General features: G+C 41.6%; 1 protein-coding gene across 6 annotated transcripts in view; it reads right to left on the reverse strand.

Moving 5' to 3' along the window:
- Positions 1–20,623, reverse strand: part of RBM47 (RNA binding motif protein 47) — a 77,296-nt gene that overhangs the window by 20,044 nt on the left and 36,629 nt on the right. For 2 of the 6 annotated variants that reach the window (XM_027888554.1, XM_027888553.1), the window contains exon 1: positions 2,108–2,234. The exons of 2 other annotated variants lie outside the window; for them this stretch is intronic. In XM_027888554.1, the coding sequence (XP_027744355.1) occupies positions 2,108–2,220 (113 nt within the window). In that variant the 5' untranslated portion in view covers positions 2,221–2,234. Of the gene's footprint in view, positions 1–1,580; positions 1,702–2,107; positions 2,235–10,899; positions 10,951–20,623 lie in introns of those variants that run through there. 2 more of the 6 variants (XM_027888557.1, XM_027888558.1) reach the window with 2 other exon arrangements.

Below are 20,623 nucleotides of genomic sequence, written 5' to 3' on the forward strand. Positions count from 1 at the left end.
TTTCCCCCCCCCCCCCCCCTTTGTGCACTGACATTTGACCCTTTTTATAATATGCACCTTGCACCACTGAAACCCAGTTAGTTATTAATTAAACTCAGGTACCAATGGCTGACTTGTACATATCACGCTTTTAACTGCCTGGTGTTGCCCTTGCATGGAGAAGAGGGGGATGGGAGTCAGTCGTCTTTGCTATGAAATTCTGTCATATCGGCAGAAAGGAGCTGCAAAGTGCAGCAATTTGTACCTGACCTCTGATCTAAGAAGTTTGTACAGACCTTTGAACGTTGGATTGAAATTGAGAAACCAGGTTTACAAGTACAAGGAAGAGGTTTCCAGCACTTGTTACCTGTGCCTAGGGTTAATATTATAAATAATAAAAAAAAAATGTTTAACCAAGGCAGGAACTTTCTCAGGGGGCACCACTCCTGCACTGGGTTAATTCAAGACAACATAAGTCTACTGAAATTACAGCTCAGTTGGAAATACATATGGTTTGGAAATGAAATTTCTGTTCGCTTCAGAAAAGGAGTGGGATTTGAGACAGATATAATTTGAAAATCACCTTTTGTTGACCTTAACTGGGATTATTTTTTTTTAATTAAAAGCTGAAGAAAGAAGACAAGGATCATTTGTTTCAATATAATTTCTTCAGCAAAGAATGGAGTTGAAATGCAAAATTGAATAGAAATTATTAAAAAGAGTAGCAAAATGGCTACTGCTTTGTTAACTTTATTTTTATACAACACATTATCTAATCTTGGTTATACAGTATATGAGAAACACATGGAAAAATAATCAAACCAACAATATTACAACATGCTCTTAATAGACAGTCATGTGGCCTTGCCTTGACAAGCAAAAAGGACATGTTTTGCACTGTTAGATTAACCACGTTAATTTAATTAAACCCTCTCTCACCTCTTTCATACAATGGCAAGGTTCTTGGTGCAACATCATCAGCTAACACCAACAGGCACCACTGTGGACTGTGCATTGGGTGTGAAGGCTTTCAGAGATCAGCTGTGATAACATAATTGAAAAAGATGCCCTTTCTGCAACCCAGCCTGTCTGTCCATGGAGCACTGCAAGGAATGGCAGGAACATTTTCCCATGACACCCTCACATGCTCTGAGCACTGGCAAGCTTGAATGTGCAAACAGTGAGGGAGCCCTTTACACACACATTTTGAAGCATGGCTTCAATCCCACCTAGCTCAGGACAGGACACCACTATGAACAGCTGCTGCATCTGGTCCACATGCAAACTGATATTTTTGTCATTGATTTTAACTGAACCTTACTTACAACATCTACATTTTTTTTTTCAAGTTTAAGTTCAAAATTCATTATTGTTATCACCATTGGCCCCAGTAAAACAATAAATTAATAAATAAATAAGCATGAACAGATTAGTGTCACGTGTCCAATGTCATATACAAGTCTTACACATTCCCCATGCTGCTTAAGCAGAATATGAATAGAATAATACCACAAGTTGATATTCTTAATATGCTATTAAATTTTTAGTATGCAGAATGAGTTATATAGATTCATTTCTATCAATAATACTTGTATACATACCCTGCTTGCTTAACCTTCCTGGACACCTTCAATCCACAAGCCCCAAATTTTGTACCACAAACTGATAATCGACTTTTAAAGTTTGATTTTTTTATGTCAGTCTCTTGAAAAAGTAGAACAAAATAACCAGGCAGCACAAACAGACAATGGCAGAGACAGACTGCTTGAAAACACAACGGCAAGCAGTTGTAATTGGCTACCTTTCAGTTCATTAATTTAAGGTAGTAGAAAAAATATCTTTGAAATACGATTTTGTTTTCTTCTGTCTAAAATATCAGCAGTTTAGTTTTCACTGTTCACACGTTTGCTTTGGTGTTTGTTATGCAAATTCTTTTAGATATTCACATGTTGATCTCTTAGTTCAAGCTTACAAGCAGTTGCTTCCTCCTCAAATAACTCCTGAGGACCCTCTGAAGGAAAGTAAACCCCCAAACCAAGACCTTGATGATGACATACTTTTGGTCTCAATTCCCTGATAAATAAAAACCAGATAAAAAGCCCTACAGAGCAAACAAGATTTCCCTTACCTCTCTGGTCCTGCGACCGAAGTGCAACAGGTTAAGACGACTTGCGCCTTTGCCTGAGCAACCTTTCTCCCTAATGGCAAAAGCCGTGTAACCTGGTTATACAGTTTATGCATCTCTTTATTGGCCAGCGAGCGTTAGCCATTTAAATTCCTTGGGAGTCATTTGTTAAGGGCTCTTAGGCTGAGGCTAAGTGGGTGGGACGGGAGGGAGAGGGGATGTTAGTGCTGCCAGACACAGAGAGCTCTCCAAAGTGGTTTGAAGATTAATAGAAAACCATCTGCAACGAAGGGATCTTTGAAGGGAGGGCTAGGTCCAACCTTCAGGTAAGCACAAGAAAGAGAAACTGCAACATTTTTGCAGGTAGGAGGAATTTGAAGAGAAAGATTTCATTCAAAATTCAAAACTTGGAAAAAAGGGAGTGAAACATGTACAAACAACTCCTTCCTAGCACAAGGCGTTGTGCAAATAGTTTGGGTTACTCACAACAGATAAGATAAGAAAAGGGCATATTTTGCTTGATGGCATGAGGCTTTTTCAGTGAAAATTTTTTTTCTTTCTTTATATGTGTCTGGCAAAATTATTTCGGTTTATACTGAATCAATTTACCTTTGGTTGTAAGAAAAACAAAGGGTCTGCAGCTCCTGGAGTGAGAGGCAGATTTACTGATCATGTCAGCGCTGGGACGGTAGGAATAACTCAGCCTGTGCTGTGTACCTGACATGCACCATTTCAGCGGTAAACACGGAACTCCAATGTGTTTGCTTGAAAGAAAAAAAAGCACCCAGTGCAGAAGTAAAAGCAAAGGGGTGGTAAAACATGATTCATGGCAGCAGAAATGGTCTGTACATAACAACGGAGCATTAGGCCCCGGGAGCACTTAGGCAAAGCAAACAACACACCTTCTCAAGCAGCCAAGAGGAGGAACCACTCCGAAACACTCTTTGGTTGATGGATTTGCCTGGTTGGCAAGTAGTGTGCACAGCCAGCCGGCAGGAGAAGAGGGAGCAGGGGATGCCTTGGAAGATGGCTAATTTCAGGGAAAGGACACTGCCTAAAGGAGGTGAAAAGCAAACAACATATTGCAGAAGCAAAACAATTATGACTTTCAGTCCTTTTCTAGTTGTTTTTACTGGTATTGCCGTTCCTATTTTTCTTTCTTTTTTTTTCTGGTTCCCCCCCCCCCCCCCCCCCCCCATATAGTAAAGCTTAGTCCAAACAGCGTCACACATGCAACAACCTCAGGGCAGCCCCAAGTGCAAGGACAAGTGTATTAACCTCTTAATGACAAACCATAAACGGGAGTGGATTCTGCAGAAGAAGCACTGGCAGTTTGTATAAGATGGTTTTACATAATAATTTATTCTTGACCTCTGAGTGCTTTAGTCTGGGCACGTAAAACATAAGAGACATCCTTATGCTGCTAAGTCAGAGGTTCGTCCATAGGGAAGAGGGGTAGGGAAGTCAACAGGTGTAGGCATAAGAGTTCTAAAACTAGGAAGCTCCAGGTTAGAGAGAGGAATGTGGAATATGGTGAAGACTGGCAAAAGAAGTACCTTTGTGGCAGTTTCTGTGGGTGAACAGGAAGGAGAGCTGCTCTACTTACACTGCAAACCAACAGGTGATTGCTGTTCTGGCTTTTTATACTTGTTTATCCACTGTGCTCTGGCTCTGGTGTGTTAGGCACTGTACAAACACACCTGCAGCCCGGATCCAAGTCCCAAAGTGTCTGCAGCCCTGGTCTACTGAAGTCTTTCAGCTTTACAATTCATCTCTGCAAATGTTAGCTACAAGAGCTGCAGAGAAGCAGGTACTCCCTAAAGGCAGGGAAGCTGCAGCATAGAAATTTAAGAAATTTGCCCAAGACTATGGAAGGAATGAGTCTCAAAATTTGGGATAAAATCTAGGAGATTCTAACACAATTAGATCCATGTCTCAATCCCACTGATCTCTATAGGGAAGTAAGTATAAAAAATACAGCAGGTATGAATTTGCAGAATTTTACCAGATTAATTGGTTTTTAAAATCAGTATCTTTCTCTTGCTTTGCATTTTTCTGTTTGAAAACAAACCAACCTTTGAACCATAAACATTGTAAAGTGAGTTTGTCTGTGTTGCATGTGGTCTGTGCAGATAGCCCAGCCGAAAGAGAAGAGAAAAAAATGCAAAAAAACTCCCCAGCCCATGCAACTGTGCATGTACTTAAATGTCCAGAGAAGACTACTCTATATAAGTGGAATGAAAAAGCATTGATGCTAGCGAGATGATTTTTAGAAGGCTCTTCAATATACCATGTCAATTAGGATCACACAAGGAGGCTGCTCAAACACTTGGCTTTCATTTCATACTTTCGCTTTTAGCTGCAGCTTGTTGTTAGTGTTCAGGCTATTTTCCCACTATTGCTTAAAGCAATGAACTTCAGAAGATCAAGGTGCAGGTTATTCTGAGGTGTTAGCATCCCCAGTGGCAGAATTTAAAAATATATTAATTTGTCCTGCAGGCTGTAATTTTATGAGAAACTTAAGAAAGTTGGGCAGAATTCTGCAAGTGCATCTCCTAGCTTTCCCTAACATTAGGCACCTTGTCTCTTTTGACTTCATGCACACAGTGTTTATAATGATTGCAGAACTCTTCATGCACCTCTTTATGATGACACCTAAGGCAGAGTGGAAAAGTGTTAAGGGCAGAGCCATTTAAGCAGAAGAAATGATGGATTCTGTATACACCCTATGCTCCTCTCCTCATACAGCATCCACTTCTTGGCTGTGAAAATATAAGCACAACTTCTCTCCTAATGTACAGGTTGGCTACGATGGCGAAAACTCACCCTATGTAACAATAATTTTGCAAATATTTAGTTGTTTCATCTTTTTGATTACTGACAGTGAAGCAGGGGCCAAATCCAAGAGATGTGAAAGGCAACAGTACAGACCATGCCCATGTTTCCCATAAACCTTCCATTTCCTTTTATTTTTTTTTTGTGGTGGGATTGCAGGTGAAAGTTTTTTCCTAAATAATTATTCTCCTGAATACAGTAGTTGGAAAAGCTGGATATTTTAAGAAAAAAAGTGAGATTCACTGGAATATGCTAATGTCTGTCAATGGGAACCTTCTCCCTTATGCAGAAAAGACTCCCAAGGAGTTGGTGTGCTTCCCATCATCTGTCTCTTTTCTACAACCAGACACATGAAGTGCCTTTGCTGATGGGGTGTACTGGGGTCCTCAATGTGATGACATGCACTAGTAAAGCACTGGATCTGCTTTCTGAGATTTTTAGAAAGATCAAACCCAGACGTTTTGAGAGATCCAGAGGCTGACCACAGCCTCATCATCTTATTGGGGTGATGTCATTGTCTGGATGAGAGTGAGTATTTTTTCTGATTGTGATAGTAAGCAGGTTTTAGTAGATATTTCATGATGGCAGCTTAGCATCATGTAATGGTGCAGACATGAACAAGTGAAAGGAGAAGGGAGAGTAAGGAGCGAGCAGTGGGTTGGCCTTTATGTTTTTATTTGGTCTTCAAAAGCTACTGAGAGACTGCAGTGTAATGAGAAGAGAATGTGCCAAGTAAAATATTTCACCGAAAGGTCACAGGAATTTAAGAGTGACCAGCAAGGTCTCTAATCTCAGTTTCAGAAAGTCTGTATGGTTTATCAGTATATTCACACATAAGCCCATTCTCAGGCATAACACAGCCACAAAAATTAGGATCTCATCATGTAACAGACAGCATTTCCCCCCACCCCCCCTTTCTTTCATTTCCTTCTCTTTTTAACAAAACCACTTTGTATTTGGTGGAACAGGTTCCCACACGTTTATAGATCCATTTTATTGCCTATTTGAAGGTCTAAAGAGACAATACCACTTTATTTAAATGAGTAACACTCTTTTACACCTGTTCTTACACAATGTGAGTTGATACAGCAGAATTTTTCATTTCCTGATTTTCCTAAGCTACTGAAGAGCAAAACCTGGGGAGATACTTTAGTGAACACGTCAGTAACAGGCACCACAACACTTCATTTTTTTTTCAGGTGGATAGTATACAACAAACATGCATCTAATTGTATGTCTCAAATCAGCTTCACTATACTGTTTCAAGAGATTTTCAGAGGTATTTAGGCACCCAGGTAAACACCTGGAGACAACAGCTTTACAAGTTCTCTCACACCAAAACCCTTTCTATGCATAACCTATGTCAGTGCTTTGACCTTTATCTTGCCACATCACAGAAGATTCCCAGCAAATGCCCTTTCAAAGATGGACTCCTTGTCTGCTCTGCCAGCCAGCCAAATACCCCATCCCACCATGGATATGACAAAGTCACAGCCCTGGAAGTGGAGTCTCAAAAAGGAGAAATTTTTTGAGGGACACCTTGGGCTTTCCCCTTCTGTTTTTTAATCCTAGGCTTCTCTGGTTCATGGGCAGTGAGAGTTGCCCTAATAATTGTCATTAGGCAAAGGTCTTGTTTTATTTTTAGCAAGCACTTTATTGTCATTCTGCAAGGAAAGTCAGCACAGAGGATCACCCTAAAGAGTAGGCTCAGTTTCCCCATGTGCAATGTTGTGCTTTTATTTAAAACTAAAAGTAGGTTTTAGGTTCCAAAATCTGAGAAGACAGATACTGAATAAACCAATGGGGTGGAACAGATTTTAAATAGCACATAAAAAAAGAGAAGGAAATCAGCAAATCCTGAAGTTTTTTTATATAACCATAGCCATTACATTTCTGTGGCATGTTTGCTTCCCATTGTAATAAATACAGGGAGGGTTTTGGATAGACATGTCTACAAGAGAGGTTAATATGATAATTGCCTTTCCGTCCTAGGGTAAATAAAACACTCTACGAGAAAAAGCCTTTGCCCTCAGTAGCGTGATGTGGCTGCTCAGGACCACTGTTTCACACCACAGTCTCACAAACACGTTAAACTGGTGTTGCCTAGGGTAGGGTCCCACTCCATTCTTCCTGCAGCCACTCTGCATCCTGTGCATGTGCTGCCACAAGTGTTTGTGTGGCTGCACCATGCACCCACACCACCTGAGCACCTGTGCTGGCAGAGGGGAAAAAGAAGGTGGGACCTTGTCCTTCTGCCAGCATTTCTGGCTTAAAGCTTTTGTTGAGTCACAACACTGAGCAAATTCACGGGAAAACAGGGGAAAGGTTTCTTTTGAAACCTGCTTAATCTAGTTTCGCAGCACAGCTCCTTCTCTGGAGAAGCCAGTGAGATTCCACAGTGGGATAGATGAGAGCCTTTCTGTAACAGCAAGGAGCTTACTGAACCATTCAGAGAGACCAGAGTGTAGAGCAGCTAACTGTTACTCTTTATAAGTTTGTATGCAGCTGGTGAATTTCAGTTCTGTAGGTATTGAAAGGCTGAAGGTCCTGGAGGACTCTTATATTTTATTACATGTTCACAACTTCCATTTTTCAGAAAACTGATTTATTATCAGGATTAGAAAAAGCAACTTTTGATGATGTCAACGGAGTCTGAACTGCCATGCACAGCAAAGGCATCATTTCCAGAGAAGTCTGTGTTAGCAGACTAAGCTTTATACCAGCCCTACGCTTGTCAGAACAGCTGTGATGGGACTTCACAAGGAAAAAAGCTGCTGTGACTGAGTCACCCATTGGTGGTGGGTGCTGCCATGAGTCAGGACCAGGGTCACATCTCTTGGCTCATGGCCATGTGTTGGCACCGTGGACTTTGTCCCTGTGGTCCAGCATGGATTCGCCCAATGTTGTCACGTGCTCTTGCCGTACCTAACCTCAGCCCAGCACCTTGGCTCCTCCTCTGCCAGTGTCTGCATCCTGTCTGCTCCTCTCCACTGCTGACCTTTGCTGTGGGCAGGCAGGACTGGGGCTGCAAACCTGCCTTCAGCTGAGATTTCTTCTCAGCAGCCAACCAGAAACCATCTGCCAGCATGCTGCTCCCAAGCCACTGTGTCCCATCCCAGTTTGAGGTGACTTCAGTTATGTTGCCAGTCTACGATGTGCTTCTGCAGTGTGGGAAACAGGATGGATTTGCCTGTTATTCCACCAAACATATTATCTACAACACAGGCAAGCCCTAGAGCTATGTCTATACCAAGCCAAAGTCTAACATTGGTGACTATTGATAGGAACTTTACAAACCCTGTGATAGAATCACCCACCCAAACCAAACATGCTTAAGTAGTAAAGGGGCACTTTCACCTCTGCGGCTGCACATGGGCTGGGGCCCACCACTGGTGTGGGGTTCTTGGGCATCATCCCTGAATGCCAGAGCTGCCCAGTGCACCCTGTAGGGTAAAGCCAGCCTTGAAACTTGAAAGTTCTCAAGGGATGTGTTAGTGGGAAGCTCTCAGTAATCACAGGAAGGTGATTTTTACAGGACTACACTTCTGCTATATAACACTTCTTTCTCAAAGAAAGATCCTCAATAGATATTTAACAAGATAAAACAGGTGAAGTGTTTATGATTTCAAGGACCACAATAGCTAAAATATTTGGGAATGAGAAAAATGATCTGAATGGCTGTAATTAATAAATCCATTAGTTAAATTGCTGTTTCTCTTCCTCAGTAAAGAAAATGTCTTGAGACACTGACATCACCTAAGTGGGAGGTGTGTCTCAAGGGGCACACTTCCTATCTCTAAGGGAAGGTTTGTATTTCCAAGAGGACATTTCCAAATTGGCAACAACCAAATCCTTAAGTTCACATTCAGAAGCTGCATGAAAAGGTCCTGAGACAGAGATACTTCTACTTTGGCTGAAGGAAGGGCAGGAGATACAAAATCATCTCATCTGAGCAGTATGTGCACTCTCAGCTCTGCTCTATTTATCTCACAGATTTCTTATTTTCTGCAGGGTGGATGCATGTAGACCCTGGAACTGCCTGAGGTAGGGACTGTAGTAGGAAAGGCCACCACGTTTTGGAGGGAAGGAGAAGACTTCATCTAAAAGGTTGTCTGCTGTGCTGTCTTTGGGTTTAGGGAAGACATCCCAGCATGTTTTGTTTTTAGCAAAGATGTAACCCATGGGAACTACTGTCCTCAAATGCTGGGCAGAAATAATGCTCACTGTGCACCTGAGATAGGAGCTGTTTGCAAGGAGACATCTGCAATTAAACAGGAAATTGCAGCTTGTCAGTGGGTTAAATGAGTGACAAATGACCACAATCCTGCAGAGATACTCTTTTTTTTTTTTTTTTGAAAAAACCCACAAACAAACAAAAAACCAACACCCCCTCCCAACCCCCAAACAAACCAAAACAAAATTAAACCAAAAACAAACAAGCAAATAATTAGGACAGTGACTTTTCCCGTCTTAAAAACAAGCAAGGTAATCTTAAAGGAAGTACATTTAATTGGTGGAAATACATACAAGTTACATTTTAAAGGTAAGAGTGTTACCAAATATACAGACAAAGAGCTGCTACAGTCTCCATGAAAGCTAAGATGGTTGAAATCTGACCTTTCTAGTGTTGTCCTGTCTTCAGAGCACCACTGGAGGTAAGCAGAGACCTACGTTTGAGGACGTTGCCCTTCCTACTACATTGCTGGAGAGTATTCCAAAAGAAAAATAAAGACATTTTTTGCAGTTTGTATCAGTCTGACCCCACTTGTTTCACCAGTACATGATTTAGCACAGAATGTCTGAATATGAAGATGTAATATATTGTTGTCTAGTACACAGATTAATGTGGCAACAGCCAGTTTGTCACCTGTCCTTCACGTGTCCAAATACTTAAGACTTCCACATCACTCATGAGGTCTATCTGTAGAAGGAACTATTTGCTCTGCTTGTGTGTAGGGGTGTATGTAAAGAGCTGGTTGAAATTTTGTTGTGTATAAGTTTATCTGAAGGAAGCCAATATATTCGTGGTGCCACATCATCACACTTGACAAGCACAATGTTACATCAGGGATTTAATTTGACTTCTCATATGTTTCATGGTATGAAACTGGTGTTATGTACAAGACAGCACATTCCAGAATATGCAAATAAAGCCATCAGGTGGTGACATGTGCCTTGTTTTAATTTCTGGTCTTTGAAAAATGAAGCAAAACCTTTTTCTGAAGATGTGCCACAAGAACAATGAAGAGTACTAAGGTCCTACTGAGGCTTTAGATTACTTTTTTTTGGAAATTCTCAATTCTTTTGGGAACAATTATTGCTAAAAGTGAAATCTAAGTGGATTAAAATTGTCTTTCACATAATTTCCTCGAGTATATTGATGATACCAACAAAATAATAAAAGTAATTTCTTTATGCAGTCAATGAGCTGCATCATTTCAGAGAGGAAAAAATGTAATATTTTGACTTTGTCCATTTACTCCTGAAAAGACCATTTTATAGACTTGAAAAGGTTACTTTTGGTCTGTTATTGATTGCCTTAGAAGATTAAACATAACATGAAAAGAGCAACTGAGTACAGAGTGAGGGTTGCTGTACATGCTGTGTACACCTCCCCAGCACAGGAGAGCACAACCTGGAAGAACGGAACCCTCCAACAATTGCCCATTTGTAGCGGGATTACTCAGTTGTGCTCAGAGCATAGTCAGCTTCACAAAAGGAAAATCTTTCCCATCTAAAGTTTAAGATGGTCTCCTGCATTTAGTGACCAAGACAGATTTCTTTGAAACAGGATCTTCCATAACCTCCTCCTCTATGAACACTTACATAGTGTTTTAGGGCGTTTACTCCTCCCTAAGAGGTTGAAACAGGTGTCTCACTGACCAAGCTCCCTCTGACCCCTTCTAAAGACCACAGGAAATAACCATGACCATAATGTCACCGCGAGGGACGTTACTAACCTACAGGTCGTTGCTCAGCCGGCTGGCAGAAGTGGGCTGGTGTCCTGCTAAGCTGCCGCACACCCCGTGCCTCTGTCAACACCGTGTCCCCAGCACCAGCCGTCCGCTCCTTCGAGAACTCAGCCAGGGACTTCGTAGGTCACGGAGATGCAGCAGGACAGACCTCGTGCTTTCAGATGCTCTTTTACTGAAACTATCAAGGGAACCTAAATCATTACAACCCCTAATGATGATTGGAGCTGATTAAAGGGCATGTTACAAAAGGTTCCTCCCTGGGTACACTTGTGACCGTGTTTTGCCAAGAGCAACCAGCTCCTCTCCTACCTCAGCTGGCCAAAGGTTAGCACGCCGAAGTGAGCGAAGTCCAGCAGTAGCTCATGGTTAAGTGGCTAAAGGCACTCTGGTTTACAGCAGGAGCTCCAACAGTAAAGCTGCTGTGACACTTAAAGCTCACAGATAGAAACTGCTGTAAAATTTGGAAGGGGAGGGAGTGCATTTTGGCACAGAAGACAAACAGCATTTGCTGCTGTAACTGAACAAACAGGCAATAAATAGACTCGTTGTCTTTTCCCAAGTTAATTTCCCTGTTTGCACATCCTAACACTTATATGCCATTCCTGGTTTTGCTGAATGTGTGGTGTTCCCATCCTGGTTTCCTAAAAATTGTCCCACACCATGCCCCCACCCCAGGCCTACAAACTTTTGCCATGTCTGCCCGTCTTCCATCTCCGCATTCCCATTTGTGGACCTGTGGGCCAGCTGCAGCCAAGCCACTTGAGGGTGGAGAGAGGTCTCAGAGTTCACACAGCCTTGACTGAGAGAGATTACATTTGTATGCAGCTGAGGGAGAGGCAGCCAGAGCCGAGCTTTTCCTCCACCCTGAGAAGCAGTGGCCAGCAGGGCTCTACACTGTGCAGGTGAGGGCACCCACGGCACCCAGCAGTCACTCAGCCCGCAGAACAGGGTGCAAAGGGGAGCACAGGAGAAATGCAAAGGCTGGGAGGATGGGAGTTGCTGGGGACATGGGCTGGAGCTGGAATTGCTCTGCATTCCTGTGGCAATATTGTAGAAGAGGAGATTTAATAAATTGAGTTATTCATAGATTGGCCAGCTATGACACTAAATCCTCTAGTCCTTGTATGTCAAATTCACACTGGGATAAGTAGGAACTAAGCATGCTCAAGAGCCTTTGAAGACTATATGGGTGCCTAGATACTGGCCTGGGGAGGTCTGATTTTAAATACCCACATCTTAAAACAAAAACATAAAGAACCACTTCTGCCTTTCAGACACAAACTTTAATTACTCTATTGCCCAAGTCACAGAAACCTTATCAAAAAAGCAGAGTTATTTTCTAACCCTGAGAAAAAATCAATTTTCTGAGACTATGCTGCACTTTCATTTCCTTAAGCACATAACATTTTTTAACCTAGACCTAAAATGGTCCTTCTGTCTTTAAAAAACATTAAATTTAGGTTTCCTTAAGTATACTACAGATGGAAATATAAAGTTACTGGAATGCCATGGAAGAAATAATGAAAACATCTAAAAGTGTGGCCTAGAGCAAAAAGAATTTTTATACTTCTGAGAGAGGGGGACAGGTATGGAAAATCCTGGGTACTGCTCTTGCTATTCTCAGTTCATTCATAGAAGCATTGTCTCCAGAGAGAGCACCTTTCCTTCCTCACCACCTTCTCAAGAAGAGGACAATGCACAGGAGGAATAGCTTAAAGGAAAATTGTTTTTCTCTTATTGCTTTTGATTTTTCAGTTGCTCTTTATAATAGTACCTAATTTTAAGGCAATAGTAACACAAGAGACATATTCAGGAATAGCTGACCTTTTAATGGAACAAGGAAGTGACACCTAGGACAAGTAGAATTCTGAAGAGTAGATGATGTCTTTTAATAAGGAAACAATCTCAGGAGTTGTCTGCCTGGTGGTTTGGAAACCCCTGACAGCTAATGTACTGCACACTACTGTGCCTTTATTTTAGCAAAGGGAAAACCCACTTTATTTATTATCCCATTGTAGGGCTTTGTTTCTGATGTCCTCACACTCAAAAGAAGCAAAAACACCAAAACAATGTACTGTTTAATATCAAACAATACTCTTGTTTCTCATCAGAACAGGAAAGCCAACACTTCCTCAATTGCACAGCCAGAATGAATATAATTACACATTTAGACTGGCCTTACCAAAGAAAATAAGGAACAGCATGAAAGCAGGGAAAATTTATAATAGGAGAAAAGAGAACTCATCAGTACCTATTAGGATTTTCTCTAAGTGCCTGCCAGGCTGGGACCACAATGTATTATAAAACCTGGAGTCAATTCTCAGCTCATAAAGGGGAACCAGCAGTTGGAGATGTGGCTTGGGGAAAAGGAACATGCTGCAGTTCACTGTGGAGCGGCACACGAGCCCCACCTGTTGTAGCTGGGGCACAGGTTGTTGCTGGGGTCTCACAACTCAGGTGCATTCTCTGCCTTGCTTTGGAACAGTTCTTTTTCTTGGTTTGGCCTATAAATTATATATTGGACATGAAAGTTATATTGAAGCTGTGAGTTCTTAAAAGAACACTTTTGGCTCTAATCAGGTATGCTCTCCACCAGAACTGTGGGTTTTGTTTTTAAAAGAATCTCAACAAGCCATAACTACTTAGCTCTTGTCTCTTGAGGAGGAGCTGCAGATACGCATAGAGGGAAGAGATTCCTGGTGGAGGAAGTGCTGGACCACTGCCTGTGCTGCACCTCCATCTGACCTGTGAGAGAGCAGGGGAAGGTACACATCCTGTCCATTCCCAGCCAGTGAAACCCTCTGCCAGCTTTGATCCCTGGAGCAGCTCAGGGCAGTCCCATGCCCTCTGCACATCAGCACCATGTGATAGCTCAATTATCCAGGTCTGCTGAGCATCCACACTGTATCAATGCTCACTTTTGGGTCTTCTTTTTGAGAGAATCAACCTCTTCTTCCTGAACAAAGTCCAAATATGGCCCCAGGGACAGACTAAATGGATTAGCTAGTGCCAGGTGTGATTGCCTGGACTGTTGCAAGAAACTCTTCCAAGAGGATTGCCACACTCGCTGGTGACCCCGTGTGACTCACTTTCAGTTTCGTGACACCCCTCTGCTACACTTCAGGAGCTGCCAGCAAACTAAAAGCATATGAGAAATTATAACTGTGCCTTAGGACTAGGAGGGTCATGACAGGTGCTAGAGAAGATACAGCGCACATGTTATGTGGATGAGCCAGCCTGCTCTGGAGGGGTTAGCAGAGCAACCATAGTTTCTGATGTAAATAATAAATTCATATCAATTTAAATTAATAAAATGTCTGCTACTTACTTTTTGTTTTCCCTTAAGCAACGCAGCATAGGTAATAAACATAAGTAAAAATTGCTGATTACAAAAGTTACCCTAGACCAAAACAATGTCCAGTAGGTAAAATTAATTTTAAAATCTGAGGCACAAGCTGCAAATGTTTGGTGTCATACCTCCAAAGGATTTTCTGTGATGCTACTGAAATCTGCCAGGAAAAACTTACCCTGGGCTCAGATGAGGCAAAACTTGTTTTCCTTCTGGTTTCTCAGAAGTGGAGTAGTTGTATGAAATACAGGTCTACAACTAAAAGGTTATTTAACTTATAAATGTGAAGAAACTTGCATCTAGCATTGGAGTATTTTAAGGGAGGTGTAAACACTATTATACACATCTCCATGCCTGCCCCCTGCTCATGGACATATGCAGTGGTTAAAAAACCCCTACACAGATGGAAATGGAAGCTTTCTCTAGGAAGAGACAGGCAAGCAGAGAAGACAGAAGCACATCATGGCGCAGCCTTCTGCTGAGAGCCTTAAATCACCAAACAGTAGGAATAAAATACTGTGCCATGACACCCAGCTTGCACAGAAAGCATCCCACTTCTAGCAGGTGAATGGAAAAGTCGTATTTCACAACCAGATTTCAGCAAGGGGGTCATGCTTTGGAGATGAGAAGCTGTGCAAAAGAAACAGGCTATTTCTAAAAGTCAAGCCAAATGCTTGGAGAAAAGCTTTAAAAAGGGAGCCGCCAGCACAGCTGTGTTTATGGGTCTATTCATCCAGTGAGTAGCTGGCTCATAGATTTTGAGTGCAAGTAATGATTTAACATCATGACCCAAGCAAGAAACTGGAACACTCCAGAAATGATTTTGGCAAGGGTATATTTAATGAGTCAGAGTGTCCTGTTACCTGATGGCATGTTTTTGCAGGGTGGGAGCTATTTTAATTGCTGTATAATAATCTGAGAAGCTGTGAAAGGTTGAATGCTTCCCCCTTCAGTATCTGCCCAGTCAATACCCATCGTGGTTTTGCACTGTGTTCCCCTCAGCAAGGCAAAATTGCTGTTTCCTCTGGACCTATGCAGTCATGGACCTGGGTACGGATCCACCATGCACATGCCTACCACACAGTTGGGACTATGAGCTGGTTTGAGTAATTTACATAATTACAACTCTGGAAAACATGAGTTTAAACAAAACAGCAAACTGCCTGGAACTGGATTGGACAAGCAGAAAAACAAAAGAGAAGACACAGATCCTATCTCCCATAGCTTGGCATGTTAGCACAACTCTATTCCCAAAACACTGTCAAAATCTGACTTCTTCAAGACAATCTTTTTCTTGCCTTTTTTTTTTTTTTTTTTTTTAACATACCTCTCCAGTATATTCAAGAACAAAATCATCAAGCCTCAAAGTTCAGCACCATTATAAGATTAAGTGCCAGTTAATAACTTGCCAAGCAGAGCAATCATGGACTCTGGACACAAAGTCTATTAGCGTCGCTGGAAAGTCCTACATATCCAGGGCTAACGAAGATCTGCACCATGAAGTGCTGTTTTGGGGTGCTAGCACAGAGTCCCTTTCCTTCATCAAGTAGGAGTTTAGAAGGATGCTTACCTCCATAAGGAAAGAAATGGAAGAATTCATGAAAACATGAGTTTACCAGGTTTGCTAATGTTTAACAGAAATTCTAAAATTTGACTAAGAATGATTGTTATGTATGGTTTGGAGATAATTCCTTCTTGATTTGTTTTTAACCCAGTTATTTACTTTCCCTTAAAACAAAGCTCTAATTAGACTCCCAATGCAGCAAAGAATCTGGGCAAGTGAAAACTGTTTAAATCTCATCTACATTAACACATTTACACTATGTCTAAAATGACACATGTGCTGTCTGGGGTGGACCCCACCTGCCTCCAACAAAATGTAGCCAGAGGTCTCAGTAAACTCCCTACCACTGCAGTTAACGAACAGAAGAATTTTCACTGTGTTTTCATGCTGCCCTAAAGACACTCCCAGGTAATTCAACAATTTCTTTATTGAAACTTCCTTGTTTAAATGCAAATGAAGAGCAGAGCTGAGCCTACAGTGTTGAATGAACATAAACTGAAATGCCTTAACCGGATTTAATTTCCATGTCTTTCCTTGCTTCTTCTGCAGGGCAGATGTGTCATCATGAAGTTTAAAAGAAAGCTCTCTGTGTATCCTGCTTCTATTTACAGATGGCTGCTCACCTTTCTATTTGCCATTTTAAAACCAACTAAAAGGAAACACATTCTTCATCGAAACATATCCTCTAGGTCTGTGCAGAAAGCAGTCACTTTGAAAAATGCTCAGTTGCAGACATGTACATTATTCCAGTTAGAGTCATAGCATTTGTATGCAACATCAGCATTAACTCACCATTTATATAAAAATATTTTTCAGCAGAAAATAGATTACTACTTAGAGTGAAAAAAACTTAGCACATAGAACAGCACCATATTCAACAGCTGTGCTTGACTCGAGTTTTAATGAGGGCTATCTGTAATGATGGTGGTTGTACAGAATCACAGTGGTGGTTTTCATTCTGGCTGATCTGAAAGAAATTTTCTTCAGCCTCACTGTAGCAACTGCACAGCACAAAATGGACCAGGAGGGTCTTCACTGACTTTAGTCCAGGCTGAAACCCCATTTGGGCTTCAATGAAGAGGACTGTAGCCTGCTGAGCCTGCCAAAATAGATTTCCTTTGGATGTACTGATCAATTCCCTTATCTCCAGATTGTGAAAAGGAGGAGACTGTTGCCTATTGTCAAGGAGACAGGCTTGTTTAGAACCCTTCTATTGCTCCTCAGCACTCCTGTTCTGGATTTCCACCCAGATGACCTCTCTCTACTCTAGAGTGTGATAAGCCTCTGAAAAAGGCAGGTCCACTGAAGTCCAGCCATCTGGATAATCGTATGGATCCCCCACTCCCTTCGCTCACCACTCTACCTGTTTGTTTCTGTGACATTTCTCCCTTTCATGGAATGTTTTTACAAGGTTTTCCTGATACACCAGGTGCCCAGAGCTCCTTTCCTGCCTTGCAGCCTTCCCTCTACCAAGGGCAGCATGTCCTCTCCACAGAGACCTCTAGGATCAGCAATACTCATTTGGACAGATGGGCTTGATCATCTCATGCTCCTCCCTATGATAATGGTTTTGCAGTCACTGTGATATGATAATGTCTGTATTTACAGCATTGCACAGTTTCAAACAATGTACCCATGGCTAAGAGTTTCCCACCTGACTGCTGAGACAGAGCTAAGCTTTATGTTTCTATTCTGATTGACAAGAAGTTTTAGGTAAAATCATTGTGCTTAATACCTCCAGTTACCTCCACTGCAGTCAGTCTCCACCATCTCTACTGATGGTACCCACTACCAAGCCAAACAAGCTGTCCATGCAGTAATCCCAGACACCCTTCCTACATTTTCATCCAAGTGTGGTGCTTTAATGGGCTTGCAGAGGTCCAAAGGTGCATCCTATAACTTTTTCAGTACTACAACCTGTTTTTTCCTGGAAATCCATTCAGAGCCATCCTTGACATCCTTTAACAGCCCAAGCAGGCATAGCCCTTTTAGGCATAGCATTTACTCATGAGCATACCTTGATGAAGCCCCTTCAGTATGCAGTATGCAATGGCAATGTAGGTCCCAAGGATAAAGTTAGCATATATAAACATTATACCAGGTAGAGAAGGGTTTGCAAAATCAAGATTTTATCTATTAATCCCACCAGTTAACACCAATGGACCAAGTAATAATGTTAAATTCATCCTGAAGATGCCTATCAATGAATTTTCTATTGTCAAGCCCTTAGTTTCAGCTTTCTAAAGTTGTCTGCTCTCAAAGAGCTAACTACAGGTGGGGTTTGTTGATCTCTGGGAGCCGTTCAAGTGGAAGAGCTTCATGATAAAAGTGGCCGCCCTGAGTACTGCTTGGGGAAGCATTAACAAAAGTGCCATAAACCAGGTTAGAAAAAAGCTGTTTCTGTGCATTACAGAATATTTACTTGGCAATGTTCCTTTTAAAGCATCTCCAGTTTTTCAGGTGAAAGTATTCTGTTCAGTAAAGCTTAGCATATCACAGGTGACAGTTTGTCAAAGGGCTGCTGCAGGGGCTGCTTCCTGTTGCAGTAACAGAGACTTCCCAGAGTAAAGAAGATCCAAGAAAGACGTGCATCTTTTCTGGAGACCATTAAAAACTACATGGCTGCTATAGTGCCACAACATTTGTCTGATAATATCTTTGCAGGAGAAAAAAAGGCTGGAATAATGAATAATGACTGTTTCCTGCAGTTCTTCAGAAGGGATGAGAAGTCAGTAGAGGATGACTCTTCCCTCAACACCAAAAAGTTCTGGTTTGAACAAACCCTTTTGGTTTTTAATCTAAATACTCATTAGATACAAGAGAGGTAATCTGTTGACCTCTCAAACTTGTTTCTTTCCAAATACAAAGATAAACGGCCCTGTGGCACTTCTGTCTTTTTGTTTTTCACTCATAGAGCCTGGGAGATTCATAGAAGAAGAGCAGTAAATCCACGAGTAAGGATGCTGTGGTATGAGAAGTAAGCCTTTGTTTAATCAGCCATTAAAAAGAAACATTTCTGCTAAAATTATTTGTTATTATTTCTACTTTTGCCCTACAGAGTGTAAGTCAATACTGTTTGATATTGACAATTGTTGTTTAATATCGGAACTAAAAGGAAACATCATAACCCAGCACTGGGGAGGAGAAGTCAGAGCTGCCCTTCGTTTGGATAGATATGTTTAATCATCAACTATAGGCTGCACTCTGATCTGTGCAATGTCTGCCCTCTGAGGAGATAGAAGTTCTGAAAGTTATTACAGGAAACAACAAATTGCATAAAGAAATATTCTCATTAAAAGTACACATTGCAAAGAAGGAAAAACTAAATCAAGACCTAAGCATTCATTTCTTATTGAGACCATTGGGAAATGCATATACATGCATCCAGCACAAATTAATTTTTAAAATTAAAATAATTAAAGTTACTTCATTTAGCAGAAATTATATTTCACCTTCAGCTGCAATTCATGGGTTAACAATCTGTGTTATTTTAGCAAAACTGAAAAGCTGGGGTTTTGATACCTTGCTAGTACTCCTGCTCAGATGGAAATGTGCAAGGGTAAGTTTGCTTGTCTCCGATCACTGTCCTTTAAGGTTTGTGTTTTACCTGATAATTTCATTCACTGAAACAGCTTATTGACACAAAAATATACTTATGCAACTGCCTCTGAAAAGTTAAATAGTTTCCCTTACAAAACTGTTACTCCTATAAAACACAAAAATCCCCCAGCAAAATTCACACTTCTGTCTTAAGGAAATAAATTACTTAAATGCCAGTGTTTTAAAATTGCTCCCAAAGTAACAAAAAGGAGCTTTTCCGGTATGTGGGTGGTGTACAAGTGAACATCTATAGAAAAGATTTTTAGTATTCAGAGAGAAAAGCAGGGAGCTTTCCTCATAGAAGGCAAGAGACTTCTGCTAGAGACTGGAGAGCTGCTGGCTCTTGTGTATCAAGCCCAAAACACCTGCAATGGCCTTATCCAGGTGCCATGTGGCTGCTGTGTCAGGGGGAAAAAATAATGACTCTGAAGTCGTCCCTTGGGCTGTGTTCTTAGACAAAGAGGTCCAGCACAACAAACCCCAAGTTACCTGTCTGATCCAGGTGATTTGTTGTCAACGTCTTTGTAACGGGGAATCAAGGAAAGCAATTGCAACATCTCCCCAGTAGTGTGATACCTGCTCCACAAACAAGTACAGTAAACAAATGTAAGCCCCTGGACTGAGCTCTCAGGTGCAAGAGGTCACTGAACGCATGGCCCAGATGCTCCTCCTGGCACCCTCCCAGTGACAGCCCTGTCACCCCTCACAGAGAGTAGGGACCAAGGCTGCTTCCAAAAGGGCCCTGCTCACTTGTGGGGCTCTGGCACATGTGGGCAAGCTGGGAAAGCCTGACACTTTCTGAGAGGGAGACAGTGGAGTTTTGCCATGCCCCATTCTGTAATCCTGGTTGCATGGGGATTTTTGTTTGGTGGGGTTTCTGTTTTTGCCATCCATTTTGGCATCTCTATCGAGGGCATCACTCCCCTATAAGTATCTGAAGAGATCATTCCCATTTTAATATATCCCCTTAACATGATAATTTCTGGTTCAAATACAAATAGAAAATTTAAAAAGTGTCACTATGAAATCTTTGTGGGATCCAGGACATTTTATTTCATATAGGTCTAGCATTAATGCCTGTGTCACAGGTTCTGCCTTCAAGGGTGAAAAGAGACTTTAATTAGAAACTCTCTGTAAGTAGCCCAGGCTAAGTATTATTATCAGTCTTTCCACCTCGCATATCCAGAAAAAGATTT

The sequence above is a fragment of the Empidonax traillii genome, unplaced genomic scaffold (assembly GCF_003031625.1).
Source record: "Empidonax traillii isolate 1590-97213 ecotype Southwest subspecies unplaced genomic scaffold, ASM303162v1 scaffold240:size1935192, whole genome shotgun sequence".
Taxonomy (NCBI): Eukaryota; Metazoa; Chordata; class Aves; order Passeriformes; family Tyrannidae; genus Empidonax; species Empidonax traillii.